Below are 25864 nucleotides of genomic sequence, written 5' to 3' on the forward strand. Positions count from 1 at the left end.
GATGTTCATACAAGCCCGTACTTTTTTATTAATTTATTTTTTTCAGCGAACGTATAAATGCACTTGTTTGCGCCCACCTTTGCCTTTCCATAATAAGCTGTCCTTACTTAAAGGAGCAGCATTGTAAAAAGAGGTTAATGTAGTTGAAACGCTTTACGGCCATAAATAAACATACAAAATTAGTATAACATAGCTAAAATAATTCACAAATGAAAAGATCTGTTTTCTGATGGACCCTGAACACATCTCGGAGTCCTAGACCAAAACCGGTTGTCTTGGCAACCAGTATACAGCAGCAGGCAGCTGACGGACAGCCCTCTTTAGCGTTTAACGTTTAAAGTTTGGTTTTTTCTTTATGTTATTTCAAAGTCATATTTTCCTCTCTAAATCGAATTACGAAGCTTTTTTAAAAAAAATCAAACTCTTGTGAAAATGCCCGTACCTAACAACAACGCAGCTTTTACAAGGAAGGTAAACGTCAGCTTAGCGTTAATTAGCTAACTAGAATATTCATGGTACACATCCTTTACTTATCTTAATAGATAAGTAAAGCTACTTTAAGTAAAGGGCCTACTTTACACATCCAACCATTCAGCTGATTGTTGATTGTTTTCGCACAGGGGTCAAACGTTCAGAAGCTACCTGGTACGAAGTCAACCAAACGTGCAAGTAAGAAAAAGGTGGGTGTGCTTACTGGATGACGAGAAAAATGAAAAACATACTAATTACAACACGATGGGCCTTTTGTTCATAAATTTCTTCTCACTGCGATGTTTCAGGATGAGGAAGATGCTACGGAGACGGGTAATGGATGGGAGGAGTGGACTCAGGGGAAAGCACTTGTGAGACCTGCAGATCAGCTGGAGCTCACTGAGGCTGTAAGAGAAGGGTAGAGATGTTCATTTCTCAGGTTAAAGACAACCATCTGGGCTGAGCTGAAGGCTCAGACTTTGATGTTGTACTGTATCATTCAGTGCCTATATTCAATTGTTGGTTATAATTAAAGTAGCTGTCCTTGTAGTTAATGTCCCTCTCTGTGTTGGCATGAATAGGAGCTGAAAGAAGATATCACAAGGATTCTGACTGCAGACAACCCACATGCCCCTCAAAACATTGTCCGCTACAGCTTCAAGGTATAGAAGCTACATCCAGATGTAAAAATTAGTATCACTCATTATAAATGCAAGCACCAGCACAATATTGATTAAAGTATACGAAATACAGTAAAGTACTGTAGGTTTATAATCGCTTCACTGTGAGCTTCTTATTTTGAACATAAGAATAACCTTATTGCAGCAAGAGTCGTTTTTTTTATTACAAATGCTTGTTTGATACAATAGGTAGCCACCATGCATTGTCTTTTCACTTAATTATAACCAAACTAAGCAAACATATTTATGCTTGCTTTTCTTGATATTTTTCCTTCTTGTTTCTCTCAGAAGCGTTCCTACAAACCCATCAGTGCTGTGGATCAGATGGCGGTTCACTTTGTGTTGGAGGGCAGCCTTGTCCATCAAGACTCTGAAGAGGCTCGTAAACTTAGGGTCAAGGAAGGCCTAGCTCACGGTATTTACTGAAGCATTCTAAAATAGAGGATGATATACATATAGTTTGATGTATTTTTATAGCTATACAGTGTTGTGCAAAAATCTTGAACCACCCCTCATTTTCTTTATATTTTGCAAGAAAGGCCAATCCATGACTGACAGTGTTCCATTGTTTGTTTTTCTATCCAGGTGTGCTTTTACTGCACTCTCAGTGTGTTTGGGATTATTGTCATGTTATTTAAAAAATGAAGTTGTTGCCAATCAGATGCTTTCCAAATGCTATTGCATGGTGGATCAAAAAATGACTGTAGTTTTTTTGTGTTCATAATTCCATCAATTTTGCCAAGATCTCCAACACCATTAACTGAAATGCAGCCCCAAACCATAACAGAGCCTCCATCGTGTTTTACAGATGGCTGTAGACACTCAATGTTGTACTGCACCTCTCTCATGACCTCCTCCATATATACTGACAACATTTTGAACCAGAAATTTAAAATTTGGACTCATTACTCCATAGGACCTGTTGCCACTGATTTTCAATGCAGTTCTTGTACAATTTTCATCCCTGTTCCCATAATTGTCCTTAAGATTGCCTTTTTTTCTCTCATTTTTTTAGGACACACTGCCCAGCATGCTGAGATATGCCACGTTTTCGCTTAGTATCTCTTTTGGGAAATTAAAAAAATTATAAGAAAATCCGGCTCATGTGAAGAAATGAGGGGTGGCTTAAGACTTTTGCACAGTGTTTAATAAAACTAATAAATTGTTCTAATCTAACTAATAATTTGTTTTTGTTGCCAGTAGTGTTATATTTTCCTCTCTTGTGTAGTGTATACTTCATGCCTCAAGATGATTTTGACTTGTGTCATAAAATTTGAGAAATGCCCAGTGATATGTAAAAAGTCAGGTGTTCATTTTCTACACAGCCAAATCATAATTTTCCGTGTGTGCAGAGACTGCAACAGTCGATACCAAAGCAGAGTCTGAAGAGGAGAAAACAGAAACCTTGGTACAAAAAAAAAATCTTTTCTCAAACTGAACTCACAGCATTGGTTGGTGTTGAGCAATTTTTTTTTTTTTGAAAGGTTAATTAGTCAGCACCTGACCTGAGCTACAAACACCTGATTGTTGATTTTCCACAGGTTCAGCCTCTAGCAGATAGAGGGGAGGTGGAGGAAATTGGCGATGAGGACAGACCAGACAGCGCTGCCTCCAGAATCAACAAGAAAGAGCCAAAAGTTACTAATCAGTTCAACTTTAGTGATAGAGCCTCCCAGACTCTCAATAATCCAATGAGGGTAGGGAGGAGAGATGTTTGAACTGTTTGATGGAATGTTTTAATATTAAAGTGCATAAAAACACAATTTCAGTGAGCAAATAGAGAAATAAGCATAAAATCAAAAGTTTCGGTGAAGTCATTTATAATTTCTTGCAGGAAAGAATCTCCCAGACTGAACCTCCTCCACAAAGCACCTTCTCTGCCAGTGCTAATCAGGTACTGGATTCCCTGATGTCCTCAAAAGATATGTATAGACCCGACTTGACTTCTCTCTGTTGAGCATCAGTGAATATTTGTCCCCCCATTAGTTGACTGTAATAACTGTTATTGGCAGTGGGAGATCTATGATGCATACCTGCAGGAGCTGCAGAAACAAGAAAAAAACAAAGAGAAGCAGAAAGCCACGACCTCAAATAAAGATAATGGCAAAAGCAAGAAGGTGATGCCGATGGAGACTCAGGTAGGTTGACTACTGACAAACCTCACAGCCTAAACTCAACATATATCTAATATTTGAATTTTGGCACATTGACATCTGACGTGGTTTACACATTTGCCTAACAATCAAAAGATCCCCAGTTTGAGACTGGGAGGAGACACAAATCCCTTGGTGGTTGAGTCAGGAAGGGCATCCGGCTTAAAAATCTACCTAATCATATTCAATATGCAGAACTACTCACTGTAGCAACGCCTTGTGAATAAGAGAGCAGCCAAAAGTAGCGTTATGTTGCTGCCTAATGCATCACCATATCAGTGCGTTAATAAGGACTGTCATGAAGCTAATCGTAAAACAGGGACTAAATGACACCATCATTCTTATGTTCTAATATGTCTATGCATGTTTATTGTTTATTGCATGTTTTTTGCAGTGTGTTCATCCAGTGTAATGTCACATGTCTGTTACAGAGTGATGACATCATCAGATGGACCAAGGCGTCAAAGATCCTTGAACGGACGATCAGTCAGAATACATTTGATGACATAGCGCAAGGTTTGTTTTGTTATCATAATGGGTGGCACAATAATGAACTGCAGCCTGATTTCATAATCAAGCAAAACCATTTTATTTTCTCCTCCTCTAATTTCCCTCCTTTTATACTCTTTCAGATTTTAAATACTTTGAGGATGCCTCTGATGAGTTCAGGGAACAGGAGGGAACCCTTCTCCCCTTGTGGACGTTTTGGTACGACAAAGCCAAAAGACTGTCTGTCACTGCCCTCTGCTGGTAGGTTTGCCCATTGACTCTACAACATTCCCTCAGAATGGTGATTGGATTTAAGGGATTGTATATTTCCTCTGTGGTCATGAGATTGAATCACCTGTCCTTAACAGGAATAATACACATCAGGACCTGTTTGCTGTGGGATTTGGATCATGTAAGTGCAAAGTGCAGTGAGCTGTTTATAAACATCTCATCTTTCACCGTGCTAGACAAATTTATCTAATATGTGTAATATCTATGTATTTTTGCAATCCACTCACTTGTGTTCCTTTCTTGGCCAGACGACTTCAGTAAACAGGGATGCGGCATGCTTGTCTTCTACTCACTGAAGAACTGTACCTTCCCAGAGTGCATCTACCCCACCAGTTCTGGTGTCATGTGCCTCGACATTCATGTACAGCATTCTCACCTGGTGGCAGTGGGCTTCTATGATGGCTGTGTGGCTGTCTACAACTTGAAGGAGAAGGGCCAAGAACCTGTTTACAAGAGTACAGCTAAGACTGGCGAGCACACGGATCCCGTATGGCAGGTGCGAGTGGATGGCACGACAGAGGTGGAGAGGGTGATGGGAATTCAGGATGTGTGCGCTGTTCAGTGTCATTTCTGCCACATCTTTGATTACTTTGTGTCTACTTGTGTCTTGATAGTTGAAATTGTATTAAAAAACAATCTAGTTTCATTCATGCCATTAATAATACTGTAGACAATACAGAATTTCAGATACTTAAGAATAAAGGAATTTTTTTTTCAGGTGCGCTGGCAGAATGACGATATGGACAACAACCACAATTTCTATTCGGTATCATCTGATAGTCGAGTTGTGTCCTGGACACTTGTCAAGGTTAGCCAAGGAGATATACATTTCTTGTCTGTATTTATGTCTGTAACCTGCATTCGAGATGCATTTTTTTGCGTGCACTGCATAAAGTCATGTTGCTTTGGCTTTTGCATTTGTATATATCTACAACTGAATCACTGTGTTTGCGCAATTGCAGAATGAGCTGGTTTTCACAGACATTATCAGACTGACACTGAATGGTGCTGTTTCTGAGGGACCAGAAGGTGCACAGCCATACAACATTGGTAAAGCTTCACTCACATACAGTTGTTATGATATGGATATATAAAAGAATGCAGCATTTTTCTCAATCCAGTGTATCAGACTGGTGTCTGTAATGAAGTCTCTAAATGAGGCCCTTCATGTCCTTTGTTCACAGCATCTGGAACATGCTTTGATTTCCATAAACAGATTGACTATCTGTTCCTAGTTGGAACAGAGGAGGGAAAAATACACAAGGTATGTATCAAGGATTTTATGCAGGCTTTGGTTGTGGGTCACTTGTGATATGAGTGTCTACATCAGACAAATGTCCAGGAAGGACTGAAGTCACATCAGAACTTGTAAAACAGAAACTTCAAGATATTGCACACTGGTCAAAGTGGTGATCATGTGACATAGATACAACTATGAAAAAATATATATATGTATAGGACGATCATCAGCAAATGTAGCATAGCTGCAGACACAAGCACAGTTTTCAGGTTAATATCATTTGATTGGCTTTACCAGCATTTCTTTTACCTAATACAGAGCATTTAGCTAAATCGCCACCTATTGCTACCTTGTGTATTAAAGCATCAATCATATAATACACAGATCAATCAGAAGAAAACAGACAAATTTAGTTCACTGGCCTGCATAAAACATTGTTTAGATAGCTGTGTGCATGCTAAGCTTGTCAGTGCGCCAAGATAATGATTGTTGAATGGAAATGACACTTCCCAGCAGAATCTCACCAGAGTCACACCAGCAGAGGACTTTGGTCACACTAACTGCAGAGGTGTTGATGGGCACACAAGCTAGTAAACAAGGATCTGGAAAAAGGTTTAGATGAGAAGTAGAAAAGGGCAGTTCTCCATTTTGCAACCCACATAACACATTTCACTAAAACTGCTTCAAGGTAATAAGAGGTTTTCACTGTCTAACTGCCATATTAATACTCATCAGTGTATTACGTTTTGTAGCAGATAAGATACATATATTCTTGTTAACATCCCAAATTTCCCCTCTGTGGGACAATAAAGGCTGTTTCTTCTTCTTCTTCTTCTTCTTCTTCATTTCTCTTTTAGGTCAAATCCTGAGTTTTAATGTTATAATGATTACAAGACATTACCTTTTTTTTTTTTTGCATCGTTATTGTTTAGAAACAGCATACCTTAAAAACTAACATTGACCATGAAAGTGACACCTATTACTATAAAATCACTCAGTTCTTAACAGACTGTAAATGTTGCTGTCTTTTTTACTGCAAACATACAGTATTCGTGTAAATATATATATATATATATATATATATATAAACCTAAAAATGGCGAAGCAGCTTTAGAAGGCTTAATTATTAAACGGAACTAGATATTCATGACTTTAAAGGGCCATAGCAGTGGTTTTCATTAAGTATGAATCATTAGAAGTATACATTATTACACTGATTTAAGCAGTTGCAATGGGTAATAATGGGCTGGGTGATTATCCGTGTTTTCATATTGTCCTTTTGAACTTATATGAAATTACTGAGATAATCCAATGTCCTATTTTAATACCATGTTCAACTTATGCATACAGTGTATTAGTGTGGATGGCAGATGGCATACATTATAAATCATAATGTATCCTGATAGTTATCTGCTTATAAATACTAAAACTAAATTTCCTTACATAGACAAACAAGCGCTTTCTAAGGTATTGTAATACATACCGCACCATGCTACCAAGTTGATCAGAGGCTGTGATAGTTTCGTTTATTTTGCTATTATTTTTGCTCTTCTCTGTCTGTAAGAGTCATTAGGATTATCGTGGCGTTACATCATCTGCTCATATCTGTTCTGAAGAATGGTAGCTCCTTTTAATGTTGGTACACTTACATATGCTACAGTTGCACCCTAAAGAGGAAACAAGCTAGAAATTTGAATGTGCAGTTTTTTTGTTTGGAGCTTCATAGACTTAATATTAAGCATTTAATGTGTCTCCTTTAGAAGAGGCATTCTATCCTCTGCAGACAGTTTAGGTAGTTTTGGGTTGACTTTCTCTATGCTTTTCTTCTTCATGGTGTTGTTACTATAGGGCAGTGGTTCTCAGACTGTGAGGTGGGCTCCACTGGCAGGGGAAGACCAGGTGAAAAATATAGTGTTAAACTAAGTTAAATGAATGATTTCCTGTGGGGAAAATGAACAAAGAAGAGTTTGCTGATGCACTCTCTCAATTTAATTTCAATTAATTCAACTTTGAGAAGTCTTTCTGGCTGTGGCACAAACGAGTTCTGAATCGCTTCCTGTTGCCACTCTGAGAACACCCTCTAGTTCTGTGTCATGCTGCTGTGGAACCAGCAATGAAAATTTCATGCACATCAGGTTATGTTTATTACCTGCTATTCATTACCTGTTGCCATTAGGTGGCACTATGGTTGTTGGCACGTAGATGTCTTCAGCGTCAGAATTATTAGCATAAAGCAGGTGAAGTTTGGGACAGACTTGATCATGTATATTTGAGTTATCAGAGCTTTTTTTGGTTGGCCAATGATTGAAATTCAGCATCTTGCCGCAGATATTACCTTCAATGAAAACTGGAAATTTAGCACTTAATGCAAAAAGGTCCTTTTGGGTTTGGGTCAAAGGTCCCAGGGACTTTATCGTCTTATGTGTGGGTACCAAATTTCATACACATGGGTTAATCATAATAATAATATATGCAGAGCAGCTACAGCAGGACCATCACAGCATCAGTGCTCGTGCCCTAATTGTGTGAAAGAGCTACACTTGCAGTGGGTGATATATTTTAACAAATTATAATAGAAACAACAGAACTTTACATAATTTTATACAGTATAATTTGATGACATTTATCAGTAAAGAAAGAACTTAAAGCTTTGCAGACTTGCTAAAAGGCATGTGTGATAAAAAAATATGTTCAAGCCTCAAAGGCACAGAACCTCAGAAGAGGACAGATTACAAATCTTTCACTTAGCTGCAGGTCAGCAATCTACCAGCACTTGGAAATTCAACAGCTTTGCCAACAGCCTATAAAGCTGGTCTTATCCTAGATTGTCTAATCTGTCCTATCTATAAATCTGCTGCTGTTTGTAAACCCTGTTCTGTCAGTGCCAAACAAACATTGTAAACTTAAAAGGTCATTCAAAGTTGCACTAAAGTGAATTGCTTTTGTTACTTTAGATTAAAACAACAAAAGTTGTTTCTGAAAGACTTTAATATTAGCTGTCAGTGGAAAACTGTGCCCATGTATATAAAACGTTCTCAAGGAAATGTTTAATTTTAGGTTTTCAGCAAGTTCATTTTAAAAACTTAGCTCAATTCATGGACGTGTTTCAATATCTCGCCAAACCTGACAAACGTATCTCAGCATGGAGGTACAGACTTTTCACATAACGCATGTTTTACAACAATACACCAGTATAAAGTGACACTAAATTAACAATTACTGATAAAAACCAGCATCCCTTGAGCCGACAAATTTGCCGGTGGTCGTAGAGAAGCTAAATATGTGGTCCAAATCAAGACTTTGCCTTTTTTCTCACAGTGCTCCAAGACTTACTCAAGCCAGTTTCTGGAGACCTACGATGCCCACAGCATGGCAGTGGATGCTGTAAAGTGGAACCAATTCCATCCAAAGGTTTTCATCTCCTGCAGTTCAGACTGGACTGTCAAAATCTGGAACCATACCATCAAGTAAGACTCAAATAAAGTGATAGAGTGAAAGATGGAATATGTGCATCAGCTGTAAATATGACCTAATTTTGACTGGAGACACTGTACACTCAGTGGCCACTTTGTTAGATATACCTGTTCAGCTGCTCGTTATAGCAATTATCTAATCAGTCGATCGCATGGCAGCAGCTCAGGGCATGTAGACATGGTCAAGATGACCTGCTGAAGTTCAAACTGAGCATCGGAATTGGGAAGAAATGTGATTTAAGGGACTTTGATTGTGGGATGATTGTTGGTGCCAGACAGGCTGGTCTGAGTAATCCAGAAACTGTTGATCTACAGGGATCATCTCTAGAGCTTATAGAGACTCAAAAAAAAGAAAAATATCCAGCAGTTCTCTGGGAGAAAATGCCTTGTTGGTGCCAGAGGAAGGAACTCAAATAACTGCTCGTTAACAGAAGAGCACCTCTGAATGTGCAGCCCATCGAACCTTGACACAGATAGGCTATAGCCGCAAAAGAACACACCTGGTGACACTCCTGTCAGCTAAAAACAGGAAACTGAGGCTACACTTTGCACAGGCTCAACAGAATCGGACAATAGAAGGCTAGAAAAATGTTGCCTTGTCTGATGAGTATCAATTTCTGCTGCAACATTCTTGTAAGGTCAGAATTTGATGTAAACAATATGAAAGCATGAATTCATCCTGCCTCTTTTTTTTTTTTTTTTGCATTTTTGGCCACAGCGGCTTTTATTGGCAGTGGAGAGAGACAGGAAATGGGGGAAAGAGACAGGGGAAGACACACAGGCAAATTGGAGACGGGCCGGGACTCGAACCGGCGCCGCCCACACTGCAATGCAGCATATGTATGTGGTCGCCGGCTTCACCACTAAGCGCCCCTCAAACTGGTTTCTTGAACCTGCCAATACATTCACTGTACAAATATGGTCTCCACAGTCACCAGGTGGTGAAACAGAAGATTTGCAGCATGGACGTGTGTCCAATAAATCTTCTCTCACTGTGATTCTGTCATGTCAATATGAACCAAAATCTCTGAGGAATGTTTCCAGCATCTTGCTGAAGACATGAGGTGAAGAATTAAGGGAGCTCTGAAGGCAAAACGGGGCCCAAAACAGTACTAGTAAGATGTACCTAATAAATTGCTCAGTGAGTGTGTATATTTTGTCTCTGGTTTAAGTAAAAATTGTTGATATTTAGTTTTTGTTTTGTTTTTTTAGTTCTACATGATTATAATTTTATGTGTTGAGAAATACAAACATTTAGCCTCATCCTTCTTCTAGCTGAAAGAAAATATGCCAGACCTTCTTAACTTCTAACAGGAAACATGTTACATGTTAGTTACAGAGTAGCAATTGCAATTAAAAGCTTCATTTATGTCATCATCGTTAGCAACTCTACTAATTCTCTTTGTACAAATATCTATGTGCATTCGGTGTAGAAGGGAAAAGTAATCATCAGTCCTGCAATCTTTTCATATTGCATATTAGTCTTTATTACCTTCTTATAGCCATCATGAGCCCAGCATAATTTTCCTGGCTTATTTGACTAATCCAAAGTGCCTCCCACGTCTTGCCAACACAGGCCACTTGAATGAATAATGATAGTAATCATCTGCCCATTATTAGAGATAGGGCTTTCAAGTATGATGTGCAATATACCATCCTAAAGCTACAAGGGACATTGTTTTCTTCACAAACTCTACCACATAGGTGAGAAGTGTGGGAGCACTGCTTTTTTGCTGAAGTTTCTATATCCTTTGAAACTGTTAGATATGAAATTACCTATTCCCAGATGAACTGAGGTACACATAGTTATATAGAATGACACATCAGATCTATTACTTACATAACAAGACTTTAAAATTTGATTTAATGATTTGGACAAAAATGATGAATCCTGGTATCTCTGCCTCTTGATTTACAGGAGTGTGCAGCAACATTCAGCTGTAAAAAACATCTAGTAAACTGCTCTGTATCCGATTGATTAAATTTTTGCACCTAATTTTCCACACATTCTACACCTAGCCATCTGCACATTGTGTATCTAACATGCAGAGCTGCATTTAAACTCCAGGCACTGATCCTTGAACTAATAATGCTCCACCACTTGTCCAAACTTGTGAATATGTGAGTGTATGTAGGCAAAAAAAAAAAAAAAAGTTTGGGGTGGATGAGAAAGAAAACTGTAAATAATAAATAACAAATTTTAGTAATAAATGAACGCAATTTGTCAAGTTTCAGGAAGTATAGAGTTAAGTCTGTGTTTGCAGTTGCTAAAGCATTTATCAGCAGGCAAATTTGCATTGTTTTTTTCTGAGCTGGCTGAGAATAAACAGACTTAACTCTGAACAGAGCCCTTTGAGCTCCGCTGCGCTGTAGAAGCTGCCTAGAAGGCTGTCTCAGGTGTTCGTTAGATAATTAGTTCCTGCCGTAGTAAATCAAATGACAGTTACCCACACGCTGCATGTGAAAATTGTTTTAACGTGTTAGCAAAGTTACAACCTATAAAAGTGTTACTTACTTTCGCTCTCTCTTTCACACACACGCACACTCCTCAGTATTTGAACAAGGCCTGTGGGTACGCGGTTCCAGCTCGGAGAGATATTTCATTTCATCATCTTTTTTCCTGTGGTGTTCTACGAGTTAATAATGAGAGGAAATACTGTGAGGCAACGTTCTGTTTGATGTCCATACAGTTTCTCTGCCTGGTACTGATGAGGCACTGGTGTCTGGAAACAGGTGGATCATAGAAATAAAGTACTGTTTTATGTTACAAAACCAATTTATTCTTTATGGCAATTGGTCATACAGTTACAGCGAGAATCTTTCTCACTGTAGACTCTGATGAGTAAGTGTTTTTGTCTGAATTTTATAGACATTGTGCTTCATGCGGTATAATGAACAACATATTTTCTGTTCCCTGTCTGATCTAATATGATAATGTTTTTCCAGCACTCCAGTGTTCATCTTTGACCTACATGCAGCAGTTGGGAGTGTTTCCTGGTCTCCGTACTCATCCACTGTGTTTGCTGCTGTGACAACAGATGGAACAGTAAGAGTCTCTCAGAATTATTTCCTAAATTTTGCAGCCCACAGCATGAGCCTTACAGCTTTGTGCATGTTTTGGCCCTCAGAATCTTCTGTTCTAAGCTACAGTGTGTCAATTAATTGATCAGCATAATATGCTGATAGTTCACAGTTACAGAGAATGACTATACAGCCAGTTTCAGACCTATATGAGGAAACTACAAATTTGTCTGAAAACTGTGATTACAGCCACCACACATGTGCTGCTTACCTGAAGCCCCTTTCAGACTTGCACTCCTTTCCATTAATTCAGTGGCATTTGATCCTGTCAGCTGCCATGGGGTACATAAACATGAAAGTGACCTATATTTGAAACAGATTGATGAAGCCAATAATGTTATGTATCTCATGTCCCAAGCTTGACACTTTCCAGACTGAACATGTGAAATAACAAATAGCAGCACCAGCTACCACCTGCCAGCCACTTTATTATTATCCTCATAATATAGTTTTAGACTCAGTTGGTTAAACCCTCGGCCTGGCCTCAGGCAATCAAGTTTGTTCAAACACTGTTTCATGTAGCAAAGGCGCTTCCTGCTCTCCCAGTAGTTATTGATTCCAGCCAAAAGTAATTTCACTGGATGCTGTGCTGCTTATCTCCACATATTTTCTTAGTATGGCTGCAAGCTGTCCCCATCTGTTTGTCTTCACAGTCTGCGGCACATTATAAAAGTCCAGAGTGTTGTGTCTGACACATTTCCTGTCCAGTGTGCCAAGTGAAGTCGAGTGAGAGTGACAGAGAGGAAATGAGAGCTGAGCAATTTGAGAGACACCTTATGTGGCAGTGTGCGTGTATGTGTGTCTCGTCCTCTCTGGTGCCAGGATTCGGTCACAATATGCCCTGTAGTATGCCCAGCATCATTATGCTAATTATTTCACAGCCAAGTCTCAATCTTGATCAGACATTCAAGTGAGAAAGCAGCTGATTTCACACCGATTTCACAATTTATAATCATATATCCCTTTCATAGTTATGCATATTGCTACTAGCAGGACTTGTATAAACTGACACTTTGTTAATTATAAATATCTTCTACTAAAAAGAAAGTAATGAAATGGCTCATCTAGAAAGCGTATGATTTCCAGGCTATTTAAGTCTCAAAAACTGGATCAAAGACCATTTTCAGCAGCGATTAAAATACTCATTTAAAGTTCATCCGTTGGCATACATCTCACACAATATCCTGTCCTTTAAAAGCAGAAGTAGCAAGAATGTGGTTAGTCCATTTTTGTCTCAGTGTGCTGAATGGATCATTTCAGTATGGATTTAGAGATGCTTTGGCATAAACAGCTTTACATATTTGTTGGCACGTGATTACCGTGAATATGTGTGCTAGTATTTATTGTTGTCAGCTAAAATATCATCTGACACAGACTCAGGCACACCCGCCAGATAATACTACCTACATTCAGCTCAGGCCAAGGCAAAACACTCCCAGACTTTTGTTTCATACTTTAAAGAATGACAGAATATCGACAGCAGCCTCACATTCACTGTTGGGGTCTCAGCGTGTGATGTTAATGTCATGTCCTGGGCCGTTGGCCCAGCGTTTTGTGTTAATTTATTTCCTGAGTGTGTCCTCCCCAGTATGTTGTCATGTTCCCAGTGTTGTGACTCGTCTGCGTGTTCCTTGGTTTATCACTTCCTGTTTTATTCTGTCAGTATGATTTCCCTGTGCTTCGTGTCTAGTTTTGCTTCCCCCCCGTGTGATTAGTTTCATTTGCCTCACCTGTGTTCCCACCTGTTTCCTCTTCCCTCATTAGCCCCTTGTGTATTTAAGTCCTGTGTTTTCCATGCCTGTTGTCGCGTCGTTGACGTTGTGTGTCCGTGTGTTCCTGTGTTCCCTGCGCCTGCCCTTCGTCTCCCTGTGCCTCCCTTCCAAGGTTTTTGTATTTTTGTTTTTCCCCTGCTTCAATAAATCCCTTTTAAGTTACGCTGACTTCTGGAGTCCTTCGTGTCAGCCATTCCTCGCCTGTTTCCTTCCCGGCCATGACAGAACGACGCGACCAAACTATGGACCCCGCAGATATAAGGACCCTCTCTGAGCAAGAAGAGAAGATCCAGGAGCTCAAGGATTTCTCCGAGAGAATTGTTCAGGCCCCCACCAGTCACCACCGGTTAATACAATTAGCTTTCTGTTGTGGACTTATTTCGTCCTCCACCTGGCTCCTCACCCATCCTGACACCGCTTCACTTGCCCATTCAATAATCATGCTCCGAAAGAACCTACAATATGAACTGCACAATATTGGCCGCCCAGTCCAGGGCAGGGACTCAAATTTTTTTCTTCAAGCCATCACTAATGCACCTCTCCTGCAGCCAGACGGCTTATCCTCGTCTCCTCCTCTCCATGGCCCCTCATCGCCACCGGCACTGCCTTGCTCTCCGGCCCTGCCATCTTCCATTCCACTCACCTCTCCCCGAGACCCGAGCGGTATAACGCCGCGGACATTGTCACCGCTTCACGCACAGGCCACCACCTCCGTGAGTACCACCGGGCTCGATATTATTGCGGCAAGTGATGAGACTTTTTCCCACTCCACCGTCGCGCAGCCCGACCTCTGTTGGCTGCCGCAAGATGTAGAAATCATTGATTCTCCTCTGCTAGTGGACATTCTGGATGCAGAGAATCGTGCCTCCCACTCCAACAGAAAACGGAGGAAGCAGCGCACCCGGCATCGTCACGCTCCCCCCCGGTCGCGCTCGCCCCTGTCTGCTGTGATGCCAGCTCGTCTCCAGGAGCCCCAGGTTCCGCCAGCCTCTGTGAAGCTCTCTGCACCCGTTCCTGTTTCGCGGGGGGAGGCAGCCACGGACGGGCTGACCTCTGCGCCCGTTCCTGTTTCGCGGGGGGAGGCAGCCACGGACGGGCTGACCTCTGCGCCCGTTCCTGTTCCGCGGGGGGAGGCAGCCACGGACGGGCTGACCTCTGCGCCCGCTCCTGTTCCGCGGGTGGGGGCAGCCAGGTCCAAGCCTTCACAGCAGTTTTCAGTGTCGTCCACAGTGCCTCTTCAGCCTGTCTCTCAGTCAGCTGTAGCTCCAGCCACCTCCCAGTCTCAGTCAGCTGTAGCTCCAGCCACCTCCCAGTCTCAGTCAGCTGTAGCTCCAGCCACCTCCCAGTCTCAGTCAGCTGTCGCTCCAGCCACCTCCCAGTCTCAGTCAGCTGTCGCTCCAGCCACCTCCCAGTCTCAGTCAGCTGTCGCTCCAGCCACCTCCCAGTCTCAGTCAGCTGTAGCTCCAGCCACCTCCCAGTCTCAGTCAGCTGTCGCTCCAGCCACCGCTCAGTCTCAGTCAGCCTCTGTAGCTCTCCCCGCTTCACCTTCCCCAGAGCCAGCTCTCCCCGCATCAGCTCCCTCAGCCTCAGCTCTCCCTAGCTCTCGGTCTGTTTCCACGCAGCCAGATCTCCCTAGCTCTCGGTCTGTTTCCACGCAGCCAGATCTCCCTAGCTCTCGGTCTGTTTCCACGCAGCCAGATCTCCCTAGCTCTCGGTCTGTTTCCACGCAGCCAGATCTCCCTAGCTCTCGGTCTGATTCCACGCAGCCAGATCTCCCTAGCTCTCGGTCTGCTTCCACGCAGTCTGCTCTCTCTCGCTCCCGGCCTGCTTCCACGCGGCCAGTCGTCTCCCGGCCTGCTTCCACGCGGCCAGTCGTCTCCCGGCCTGCTTCCACGCGGCCAGTCGGCTCCCGGCCTGCTTCCACGCGGCCAGTCGTCTCCCGGCCTGCTTCCACGCGGCCAGTCGTCTCCCGGCCTGCTTCCACGCGGCCAGTCGTCTCCCGGCCTGCTTCCACGCAGTCCCCTGCACCTCGGCTATTCCTCGAGCAGCCCCTGCTGCTCAATAAAGCAGCAGTGTGCCCTGTTCCGCGGTCCCAGCCTACGCATCCGGTGCCTCACTATGTAGGCCCCGTTCAGCCCATGGGCTCAGCTCACTCCAAGCCGATGGGGGTCTCCGCTCATTCCGAGCCGATGGGGGTCTCCGCTCAGTCCGAGCGCTCCGCGCCAGAGGGCCCCGCTCAGTCCGAGCCGATGGGGGTCTCCGCTCAGTCCGTGCCAGGGGGTCCCGCTCAGTCCGAGCCGATGGGGGTCTCCGCTCAGTCCGAGCGCTCCGCGCCAGAGGGTCCCGCTCAGTCCGAGCCGATGGGGGTCTCCGCTCAGTCCGAGCGCTCCGCGCCAGAGGGTCCCGCTCAGTCCGAGCCGATGGGGGTCTCCGCTCAGTCCGAGCCAGGGGGTCCCGCTCAGTCCGAGCACTCCGCGCCAGAGGGTCCCGCTCAGTCCGAGCCGATGGGGGTCTCCGCTCAGTCCGAGCGCTCCGCGCCGGAGAGTCCTGCTCAGTCCGAGCCGCCAGAGTCCTCAGAGTGTTCCGCTCAGTCCGAGCCGCCAGGGGGTCCCGCTCAGTCCGAGCCGCCAGGGGGTCCCGCTCAGTCCGAGTCTTCGGAGTGTTCCGCTCAGTCCGAGCCGCCAGGGGGTCCCGCTCAGTCCGAGCCTCCGGAGTCTTCGGAGTGTCCCGCTCAGTCCGAGCCGCCAGGGGGTCCCGCTCAGTCCGAGCCGCCAGGGGGTCCCGCTCAGTCCGAGCCGCCGGAGTCTTCGGAGTGTTCCGCTCAGTCCGAGCCGCCGGAGTCTTCGGAGTGTTCCGCTCAGTCCGAGCCGCCAGGGGGTCCCGCTCGGTTCGGACCTTCCGAGTTTCCTGTGTCCTTGACCGCCCTGGGCTCAGGGGAGTCCGGGCATGTTGCGGCTCTGGTGTGTCTTCGTCGTCGCCGCCGCCGCCGCTGGGGGCGCGGTCGGCCTCCAGTGTCTTCTCCTCGTCTCCGCCGCCGCCGCTGGGAGCGCGGTCGGCCTCCAGTGTCTTCTCCTCGTCTCCGCCGCCGCCGCTGGGAGCGCGGTCGGCCTCCAGTGTCTTCTCCTCGTCTCCGCCGCCGCCGCTGGGAGCGCGGTCGGCCTCCAGTGTCTCCCCCTCGTCGTCGCCGCCGCCGCTGGGAGCGCGGTCGGCCTCCAGTGACTCCCCCTCGTCCTCGTCGCCGCCGCCGCTGGGAGCGCGGTCGGCCTCCAGTGACTCCCTCTCGTCCTCGTCGCCGCCGCCGCTGGGAGCGCGGTCGGCCTCCAGTGATTCCCTCTCGTCCTCGTCGCCGCCGCCGCTGGGAGCGCGGTCGGCCTCCAGTGATTCCCTCTCGTCCTCGTCGCCGCCGCCGCTGGGAGCGCGGTCGGCCTCCAGTGATTCCCTCTCGTCCTCGTCGCCGCCGCCGCTGGGAGCGCGGTCGGCCTCCAGTGATTCCTTCTCGTCCTCGTCGCCGCCGCCGCTGGGAGCGCGGTCGGCCTCCCTCGTTGGGATTTTGCTTTGTGGCCCCTTGGCCTCTGCGGCCTCCTGAACTGTGTGTTTTTTGTTTTTGGATTTCCCACTGACTCCCCTGAACTGTGGACTGTTTTTTCCCCTGCTGTTTTTTGTTTTGTCATAGCTCCTGGACTGTTCCTTGTTTCGGCCCCCTGTTTTGGACATTGGAGCTCTCCGGCCTTGTGCCGTCGCCTTTTGTTCTGGTCCTGTGTTTTTGTTTTCTTCCTGTCCGGGTTTGCTTTGTTTTGTTCACGCCCTGTGATTTCTGTTTTTGCTCCCTGTCTTTGTTTTTGTTTCGGGCCCTCCCTCCTGGTCCCCCGCCTCCCGCCCTTGTCTGGTTTTGTTTCTGGTTTTGGCCGTCGGGAGCCGGCCTTTGAGGGGGGGGTACTGTCATGTCCTGGGCCGTTGGCCCAGCGTTTTGTGTTAATTTATTTCCTGAGTGTGTCCTCCCCAGTATGTTGTCATGTTCCCAGTGTTGTGACTCGTCTGCGTGTTCCTTGGTTTATCACTTCCTGTTTTATTCTGTCAGTATGATTTCCCTGTGCTTCGTGTCTAGTTTTGCTTCCCCCCCGTGTGATTAGTTTCATTTGCCTCACCTGTGTTCCCACCTGTTTCCTCTTCCCTCATTAGCCCCTTGTGTATTTAAGTCCTGTGTTTTCCATGCCTGTTGTCGCGTCGTTGACGTTGTGTGTCCGTGTGTTCCTGTGTTCCCTGCGCCTGCCCTTCGTCTCCCTGTGCCTCCCTTCCAAGGTTTTTGTATTTTTGTTTTTCCCCTGCTTCAATAAATCCCTTTTAAGTTACGCTGACTTCTGGAGTCCTTCGTGTCAGCCATTCCTCGCCTGTTTCCTTCCCGGCCATGACAGTTAATCGGCATAATTTTCCCTAGTATACCAGTCTCCTTGCGGTGCATTTGCAATTTTCTGTGACAAGTGTCTGATTAGTCTTGAGTGACTCAGCATGAGTTGTGTCCTCCCTGACGTGTATATACTGTTGATGACAACCTGACCTGCTGCTATTGTCTCCACACTATAAAATGTCAGACACAATGGTGCGTGCGTGCGTGCGTGCGTGCGTGCGTGCGTGCTTGTGTGCATGGGTTCATAAGGATAATGACTTGCCTGACTGGCTGAGGTGTGAGAATAACACAGACTTGTCTGGTGCAAACAAATATCTCTTCGCTCTCTCTGTGCCTGCCTCTCCATCTGAGCCGACTGTCAGGGAAATAAAGTGTCAGCATGAAATAATGAAAAGTCCAGGCTCATCTGCACGTTATTAGCCTTCAAATCCATATTTGCTTTCTGTGCATCTGCTCTCAGCCTTTTGCACACGGACTGCTGCATCTTTTTATTTAGCATACCTTTTGTTGAGCTTTTGGGATGAATACAGTACTTAAAATCAGCTGTCACAATCTACTTCAAAATGTTATGGTCAGGTGAGAAAACATTGTCTTGTAATTGGAAATGTAACTTAAATTAAGTTTGCTCGGAGGCATTTTAATCCTTTGCACATTTGATTTCCAGCAACTCTGCAATGAACTGATTGCAGCGTTTAAACTTTGAAACTATTAAAAGGCATTATTATGTAACGCTGTGTTCCCTCCAATATAGGTTTGGCACTTTACAGGCATAAATTCAACACAGTAAAATGTCTCTCTGCTTCAAGTTCTTGCCTGAAATACAGATGTAGTCTGTGCCCTGCAATCAGCCATGACTAATGTTACATTAATGCTTAAATGTGAACGGCAAAAACACTATAGTTAATGGCTGCAGTGACAAGAGGTTGCAGAAAGTCATCATGTCCTGGTGGAGTATGATGGTTGGTTACAAATGATGGCTATGATGCTTTGTGTGGTGCTGATACACACCGACGGTGTGTAACCCAAGCGGTCGGTGCACAGTCGTCTTTCTGATAAAAGGAGTGGGCTGTGGGATTGTCTAAATGTACTCAAAAAGAAGGATCTCTCTGATCTGATTAAACAGTGGCTGTAAACTCAGTGGTCTCTTGGGCATGCCAACACAGTGCACAAGCACACATGCTCATGTGGACAGTAGTGCACACTCACTGAATTACTAGGAACACCCTTCCTTTCACCAGATGGTCAGACATGCCCCCCTGCAGAGGACTGTGCACCAGCACAAAAAGAAACACATTCAGCCCTCACTCACTTAAAAATTCTGAAGACTTCCTGTAGACCCTCAGGACCAAACATTGTTGTTTTTAATTAATCAAAGGGTCACAACTGCTAAAAAAAAGAAAATGACAATAAAGATTGATAAACTCACGCACGGGTATGATCGCTCTTCTTTTTCAGGTTCACATTTTTGACCTCAACATCAACAAATACGAGGCAATCTGCCAGCAGCCAGTGGTGGCCAAAAACAAGACCAAGCTGACTCACATCGAGTTTAATCCCATCTATCCTGTCGTCATAGTGGGTGATGACCGAGGCTATGTTACCAGCTTCAAACTCTCTCCCAACCTCCGCAAGAAGCCCAAGGTTAGAGTCTTAACAAGCTTCCTGCATCATTCACAACCGCCACTTGTTCCACATCAATTAAAGCAAATCAGATGATTCATTCATTCCAGTGTCCTGACCCCAAGCTAATTTTACTAAATAACAAGCCTCTCCCACCCCCACCCCCCATTAGCATCACTATTTGTGTTTATTTCTTTTCCCCCTGGCATATTTATCCTAGTTAACAGGTAGCCACAGTTTGTACTGTTCTTAGTGAATGAATAAGCATATGAAAAATTACAATACAAAACAAAGCTTCTAACTTTTTTAAACATTTTTTTCCTGAAAACTACGTAGAGTTAACAATGGAGAGGGCATAGATCTGTCTTCACAATGCCTGTTGCTCATATTGTTAAACCAATCAAAAATGACAAAACATTATGGAACAAAGAAAGAGAAAAAAAAGGGTGAAAACTTCTTTTTAAAGTTGTAGCTATAAAATAAAGAAAAATTTAACTCATAAACTCACAATTTATGATTCCCTGAAGACTCTGTTGCGTTTATGCTAGTGGTTAATGAGCTGTGGAGTAATCACATCGCTCTGTCTGAACATGGAAGAAACCAAGTGGCACACTGAGTCACAACACTTTAATCAGGACACATTTAGAGTCGGCCCTACAGCCTCTCTGTTCTTTGCGTGCGTTGTTCACAGTGGTGCATGTGAAATAGAAGAAATTCTAATAACTAGTGTAATATATATACTGCATTATACATGGTATTGTCAAAACACAAACAGTTCCCTTTCACCTGCATGCATAAACACGGTTTAAATAAGCACAACATAACAAGGCACGCACACTCTCAATGCTACCTCATTAGCGACCTAAGACTGTAGCCCTAAAGCATACAATTGGGAAATAATTGCTCAGTTCAGCACCAGTGATGGTGCTCAGAGCAATTTGGAGCCCGGTGTGGCAAATAAGCAAAGACATGGGCACCCACAGTAAATATTGTCAATAATATGTCTTATAAAATTGGTATATTAGCCTACTAAAACTAGTATGATGAGTATGATGGTCTATAAATATATCCAAAATATTGGCACAGTGGCTTAGCCAAACTGCAACATTAAGTGTGTTGTGCTTACCTATTTTAAGGGTATCTCTAAAGCTCACTTGGCAGACCGTTTTCTTGGCTCTTGTTCTGTAAACCAGTCCAACTTGGCCTCTGTTATCTTGTAATGCTCTTCTCTTCTCCTCAGTTTTTAATTCATTGTTTGGAGCTTCTAGAATGAACTGCAGCTTTTAGAGTCCAAAAACAAAAAATACCCAAAAAATTAAAGGAACACTGTGTACAGCATCAAGTCAGTTAAATTTCTGGGATATTGATCTGGTATATTAAGTAGGAGAGAGGGTTGTTAATCAGTTTCAGCTGCTTTGGTGTTGATGAAATTAATAACAGGTGCACTAGAGGGGCAACATTACGACTACCCCCAAAACAGGAATGGTTTTTCATGTGGAGGCCACTGACATTTTTCCCTCCTCATCCTTTCTGACTGTTTTTTCACTAGTTTTGCATTTGGCTAGGGTCAGTGTCACTACTGGTAGCATGAAGCGATACCTGGGCCCTACAGAGGGTGCACAAGGACACTGTAAAAAACCTCTGTAATGTAACAGAATTTATTTTATAAATTTTGCAGAATTTTCCTTTTATTTTGAAATATGTGAACTATCAATAAAATCACAAAATAGAGAGTGAATTAGTAAGTCATACGTAAAATAATGTGAAAAAAAATTACCTGTGATGATTTTTTTCACAGGAAAGCCATTATTTTTCCACACAAAAGGACTGTAAAAATACAGTTGCAAGAGTAAGATAATTTCACAAATAATTGATAATTGATGTAAATATATATCTCAAATCTGATGCATTGAGTGCATAATGACAAAAAAAAATCTGTAATTTCACATGGATTTGTTCATTAAATAACAGATATGTTGTGTTATCATGGAAGCTTTTACCAGGAAAAATTGTGGGGAAAAAAGTTTATAATTTTCTTCCACTTGTCCATGGCCGGGTGCGGGGGCAGCAGCCTGAACAGAGAATCCCAGACCTCTCTCTCCCCAGCTACCTCCTCCAGCTCATCTAGGGAAGGCATTCCCAGGCCAGCCGAAAGATATAATCTCTCCAGCGTGTACTGGATCTGCCCCGGGGCCTCCTCCTAGTAGCGCCTCACCCAGGAGGCGCCCAGGAGACATCCTAGCCAGATGCCCAAACCACTTCAACTGGCTCCTTTCAGTGTGAAGGAGTAGCGGCTCTACTCTGAGCCCTTCTCAAATGGCTGCACTCCTCACCCTGTCTCTAAGGGAGAGGCCAGCCACCCGTCAGAGGAAGCTCATTTCCACCACTTCTATCTGCGATGTTGTTCTTTCAGTCACTATCCAAAGCTTGTGACCACACACGTCACGGAAATATCTGTGGCGCCAGAAAAAGCTTTGGATAGTGACTGAAAGAACAAGATCATGCCTCCTGGTCGCCTCTTGGGTGAGGTGTTCTGGGCACGTCCTACTGGGAGGAGGCCCTGGGGCCCTGGGACATGCTGGAGAGATTATAACTCTCAGCTGGCCTGGGAACGCTTCTGTGTCCCCCTGGATCACTTGATTATGTTTCGGTCCATCCGATGCTGCCAGGTTGCACCTCAGACTGTCTCAGTGGTGTCGCTGATCTAATGATCAGAAACAGACTTCATGAGGATGGACTGAGGGCTTGACATCCTCTAGTGGGCCCTGTGCTCACTGTTGAGCACTGTGGAGCCCAATTGGCATTTGCCATAGAATACCAGAATTGGCAAATCCACCACTGGTGCATTGTGCTTTTCACAGATGAGAACAGGTTCAGAGCAGGTTTGGAGAACCCGTGGAGAACATTATGTTGCCTTGATGACCAGTCTGGTTGTGGGTCAGGGGGGAGGGGGGAGTCTCAGTTGGAGTCCAGTAGGTTCTGCCATTTTACTGGATGTCCACTAGCATTAAATTACCCCATCTATGTTCAGTACAACACATTGTTTATCTGTTTTCAACATTAATGTGTTAAACTCATCTTCTTGTTTCTCAGCAACCTCCTACTTTAATACCCACAAATCACAAGTGATGGTTCATACATAAAAGCAGCATTATAAAATTTTTATGACTTATCATTATTGCCTATTGTATAAAACTTCCATATTAAAATTTATATTTCTACAGGATTAGTGTAGCAGTGCCAGAAAATGACATTTTAGGCTCTACAGTAAATGGGCAAAAATTAGTACACATTATTATTATACACAGACAAGTCTGTCATTCTATGTTCATAGCAAACTAACCAGAAAAATAAGAATTTGCAAAAACAAATCAGGACACAGATCGACATCTTGAGATGACATTTTTATGACTGAGATCAATTTTGAAGCTTTATTCATTTTGAGTTTAGTCAGCCTTTGGCTCTACTGTGAAAAATCATCACTGCAGAGATATGTTACCTTGAGATATGATGCTTTTTCTTGTAGCCCCTTAACTGGCCAGGGCCCGGTGAGGGGCCGTTTGTAGTCCCTTTTATATGGCAGGCTAGACCCTCCCATTTTTGTTGACACAGTCATTCAGCCAATCATGTAACTGGCTGCACCAAATCACCTGACAAAGCTACGTGACGCCCTCTGAGTATTATTGGCTCTGGGAAACCCATTTCTTAACATGACTGGCCGAATGAGGTGTCAATCAAAATGGGCGGGTGTAGCCTGCCATATAAATGCACTTCATTGCAGCCGGTTAATAGGCTATGAAATGGGTTGTTCCAATAATAACCAGAGGGTGTTATGTAGTTGTTTCAGGTGATTTTTTGCTGCCAGTTAAGGGGTTAAGGAACACCTTTGTCTGTGTGGCTCGACTCCTTGGTTGTATCCATTTCAAATGTCCAAACAGCCACACCAAAATATACAATAAATCTATTTTTTCCACCATTAAAATGAGGACTTAGCTGCTCACCTGTCATTTGTCTCAGTATGTTCAGTTGTGACTTGTTCTAGGAATATTTACTGTATCTCTGCATCCCACCTACACGCAGATACTTTAAATAGTACATTACATTTTTATGCTTTTAATATTAACGGTGTTTGTGTTAGTAAAGATTTTCAAAGGCCTTGCTGTTTTCTTTTTTCTCCACACCAAAATTGATTACATGCAGTTATTTCCATAGGTTTGTGGACAAAAACACTTTTTTCCCTGTGCACCATCACAATGGATTTTAAATCAAGCAATCAAGATTGATTGAAGTGCATATTTTGGCTTTAATTCAAGGGGTTTAACAAACATATTGCGTTAACTGTTTATGAATTGCAGCTATTTTTTTCATACAAAGCCCCATTTTCAGAAGCTCAAGAGTAGTTCCAGGGTCCTGCTTTGATCAATACCTAGCATGACTTACAGAACAGAAGTTGTAGTTGTTTCTTTGTTTTTTTTAACCCAATCATATTTTGAGCTTCTTTCTCTTCTTGATTTCTTGAGCAAATTATCTTCAATATTTTCTGCTTTTACTAAACAGTCACAGGTGTTTACTTGTGTTTAGTAATTTGGCCCTATTCAGGAGAAAACTCATTGGAATGAGGTGATAGCTGTTGTGCATTAGTACTTACAGTGTAATGGATGCATAAAAGTATATTCACTGCTGGTTACATAATTAATACTGTTGCATCTCTTCACTAATGTGAGCGCGTGCCATTCTATTTTTACCTGTGGAATTATGAGCTTTATTCTGTTGGGCCTCTTAAGTCAAAGCCGTATTAAGTATGAGTAAAGCCTGTAACAATTGCAGAGGAGCTTTGATAACGATAAGCCTAATAAATATACTCTCACAGAAGTGGAATGAACTCCTGCAGCAAAACAGAACTAATGCCGTGCCATATTATATCGCTGTTAAGAGGCAGTGCTTTACTACACCCAAGAGGGTTTGATGTCCTCTCACCATAACTTTTGGAAGATGGCTTTGAATTTGCCCTTTAGACATTAGCTCCATGTCACTATAGCAAATTTCACTATATGGTGGAAAGAAATGATTATATAATAGACAGACATAAAATCTCTGCTACTATTGACCCTGCATCCATTTCTGTCTGCATTTATTATGTTGCCCTTTTTAAATTCTTTTGGGTTTGTGGTGTGTGTGTGTGTGTGTGTGTGTGTGTAGGCCAAGAAGGGTCAGGAGCTGCCTAAGGGACCAGAAGTGGAGGTAGCCAAGATGGAGAAGCTCCTCAGCCTGCTGAGGGAACCAGAGCAAAGCTCAGTTTAAGGCGGCGACTTTGGCTTCTAAGCCAAACACAGTAACATGGGACAGTCTTTTATTGCCATTCATGAAAACCACTTTGGTTCACTCTGTTCAGTAAACGACACATAGCAACAAACCGATATGTTTATGTTTATTAAAAGGTGTTGTTCCAGCTTAATGTGAGATCATTTTTCATTTATTCATAATCAAATAATAATTGCTGTTGAAATTCCTATTCTTGATGCACATTAACCAGACAACATTATGACTTGTCTGACCTCCTCTGCAGGGATTTATTAAACCCATTCCATATGTATGGTTCATGCTAATTAAGCTAAATAGTAAGGGGGAGAGTTTTTGCATTGAACAGGGAGATAAATTACCCTACTAGACTGAGCACTTGTGGACCACTCTCAAACAACTGGCACACATTGTCCTGGGCACCGATCCAAGGATGGTAGCCTTTTAATATTCCATCTAGAGAAAGAACCTTGAGTCATAGTGGTGTCTGTCTTTATTTTGTCTTTTCATTCCTCTCATTCTTAATGATCTGCAGTAAAGTGCCACCCAGTGCTCTGATGCTTACCTGGAATCACAATGTTGCCACAGTCTCTCTCTCTCTCTCTCTCTCCACCACAGAGAGCTCCTTTTTCCTTTGGGTCTACTTGTGATCATATCCAGCAATTTCTCCTTTATGTGTAATTAATTACATTACAATTTCTGCAAGTGTGGTTGGAGGGGGCTGCCTAATTTTCTCATTTTTTGCAGATGTCTCAGTGTTATAGTAATGAGAATTAGCTTGTTATTGCAGTAATAGGAAGCATATAGGATCTTGGCTAAAAAAAAAAAAAAACTGTCCGATTTGGTTATTCTCAGTTTTCTGGGTCGTTACAGCTGCGTGTAACACATGAG

General features: G+C 43.4%; 1 protein-coding gene across 6 annotated transcripts; it reads left to right on the forward strand.

Annotated features, from left to right (window-relative positions):
* The first annotated feature begins 252 nt into the window (after window positions 1-252).
* dnai1.2 (dynein, axonemal, intermediate chain 1, paralog 2) lies at window positions 253-25864 on the forward strand. Of its 6 annotated transcripts, XM_030730204.1 has the most exons (21): window positions 254-471; window positions 621-680; window positions 780-878; window positions 1053-1133; window positions 1440-1566; window positions 2504-2559; window positions 2693-2848; window positions 2986-3045; window positions 3164-3289; window positions 3736-3820; window positions 3937-4054; window positions 4162-4205; window positions 4333-4580; window positions 4803-4892; window positions 5047-5134; window positions 5269-5348; window positions 7173-7223; window positions 8643-8791; window positions 11744-11843; window positions 19511-19696; window positions 24875-25864. In XM_030730204.1, the coding sequence occupies exons 1-21, from the start codon at window positions 433-435 to the stop codon at window positions 24974-24976; spliced, it is 2145 nt and encodes a 714-aa protein (XP_030586064.1). In that variant the 5' UTR covers window positions 254-432; the 3' UTR covers window positions 24977-25864. The 6 variants fall into 6 exon arrangements, 5 of the variants coding, with proteins under 5 accessions (XP_030586066.1, XP_030586069.1, XP_030586064.1 ...); XR_004019990.1 differs by lacking the exon at window positions 11744-11843 and having other exon boundaries at window positions 253-471; XM_030730206.1 differs by lacking the exon at window positions 19511-19696 and having other exon boundaries at window positions 253-471.

Source organism: Archocentrus centrarchus, chromosome 5 (genome assembly GCF_007364275.1).
Source record: "Archocentrus centrarchus isolate MPI-CPG fArcCen1 chromosome 5, fArcCen1, whole genome shotgun sequence".
Taxonomy (NCBI): Eukaryota; Metazoa; Chordata; class Actinopteri; order Cichliformes; family Cichlidae; genus Archocentrus; species Archocentrus centrarchus.

Bases quoted from the DNA above. Each gene is read 5' to 3' on its own strand.
- dnai1.2 (XM_030730204.1), top strand. From the start codon at position 433: ATGCCCGTACCTAACAACAACGCAGCTTTTACAAGGAAG. The intron at 1,567-2,503 runs GTATTTACTGAA...CCGTGTGTGCAG, and splicing joins CAAGGAAGGCCTAGCTCACG to AGACTGCAACAGTCGATACC. The intron at 11,844-19,510 runs GTAAGAGTCTCT...CTTCTTTTTCAG, and splicing joins CTGTGACAACAGATGGAACA to GTTCACATTTTTGACCTCAA.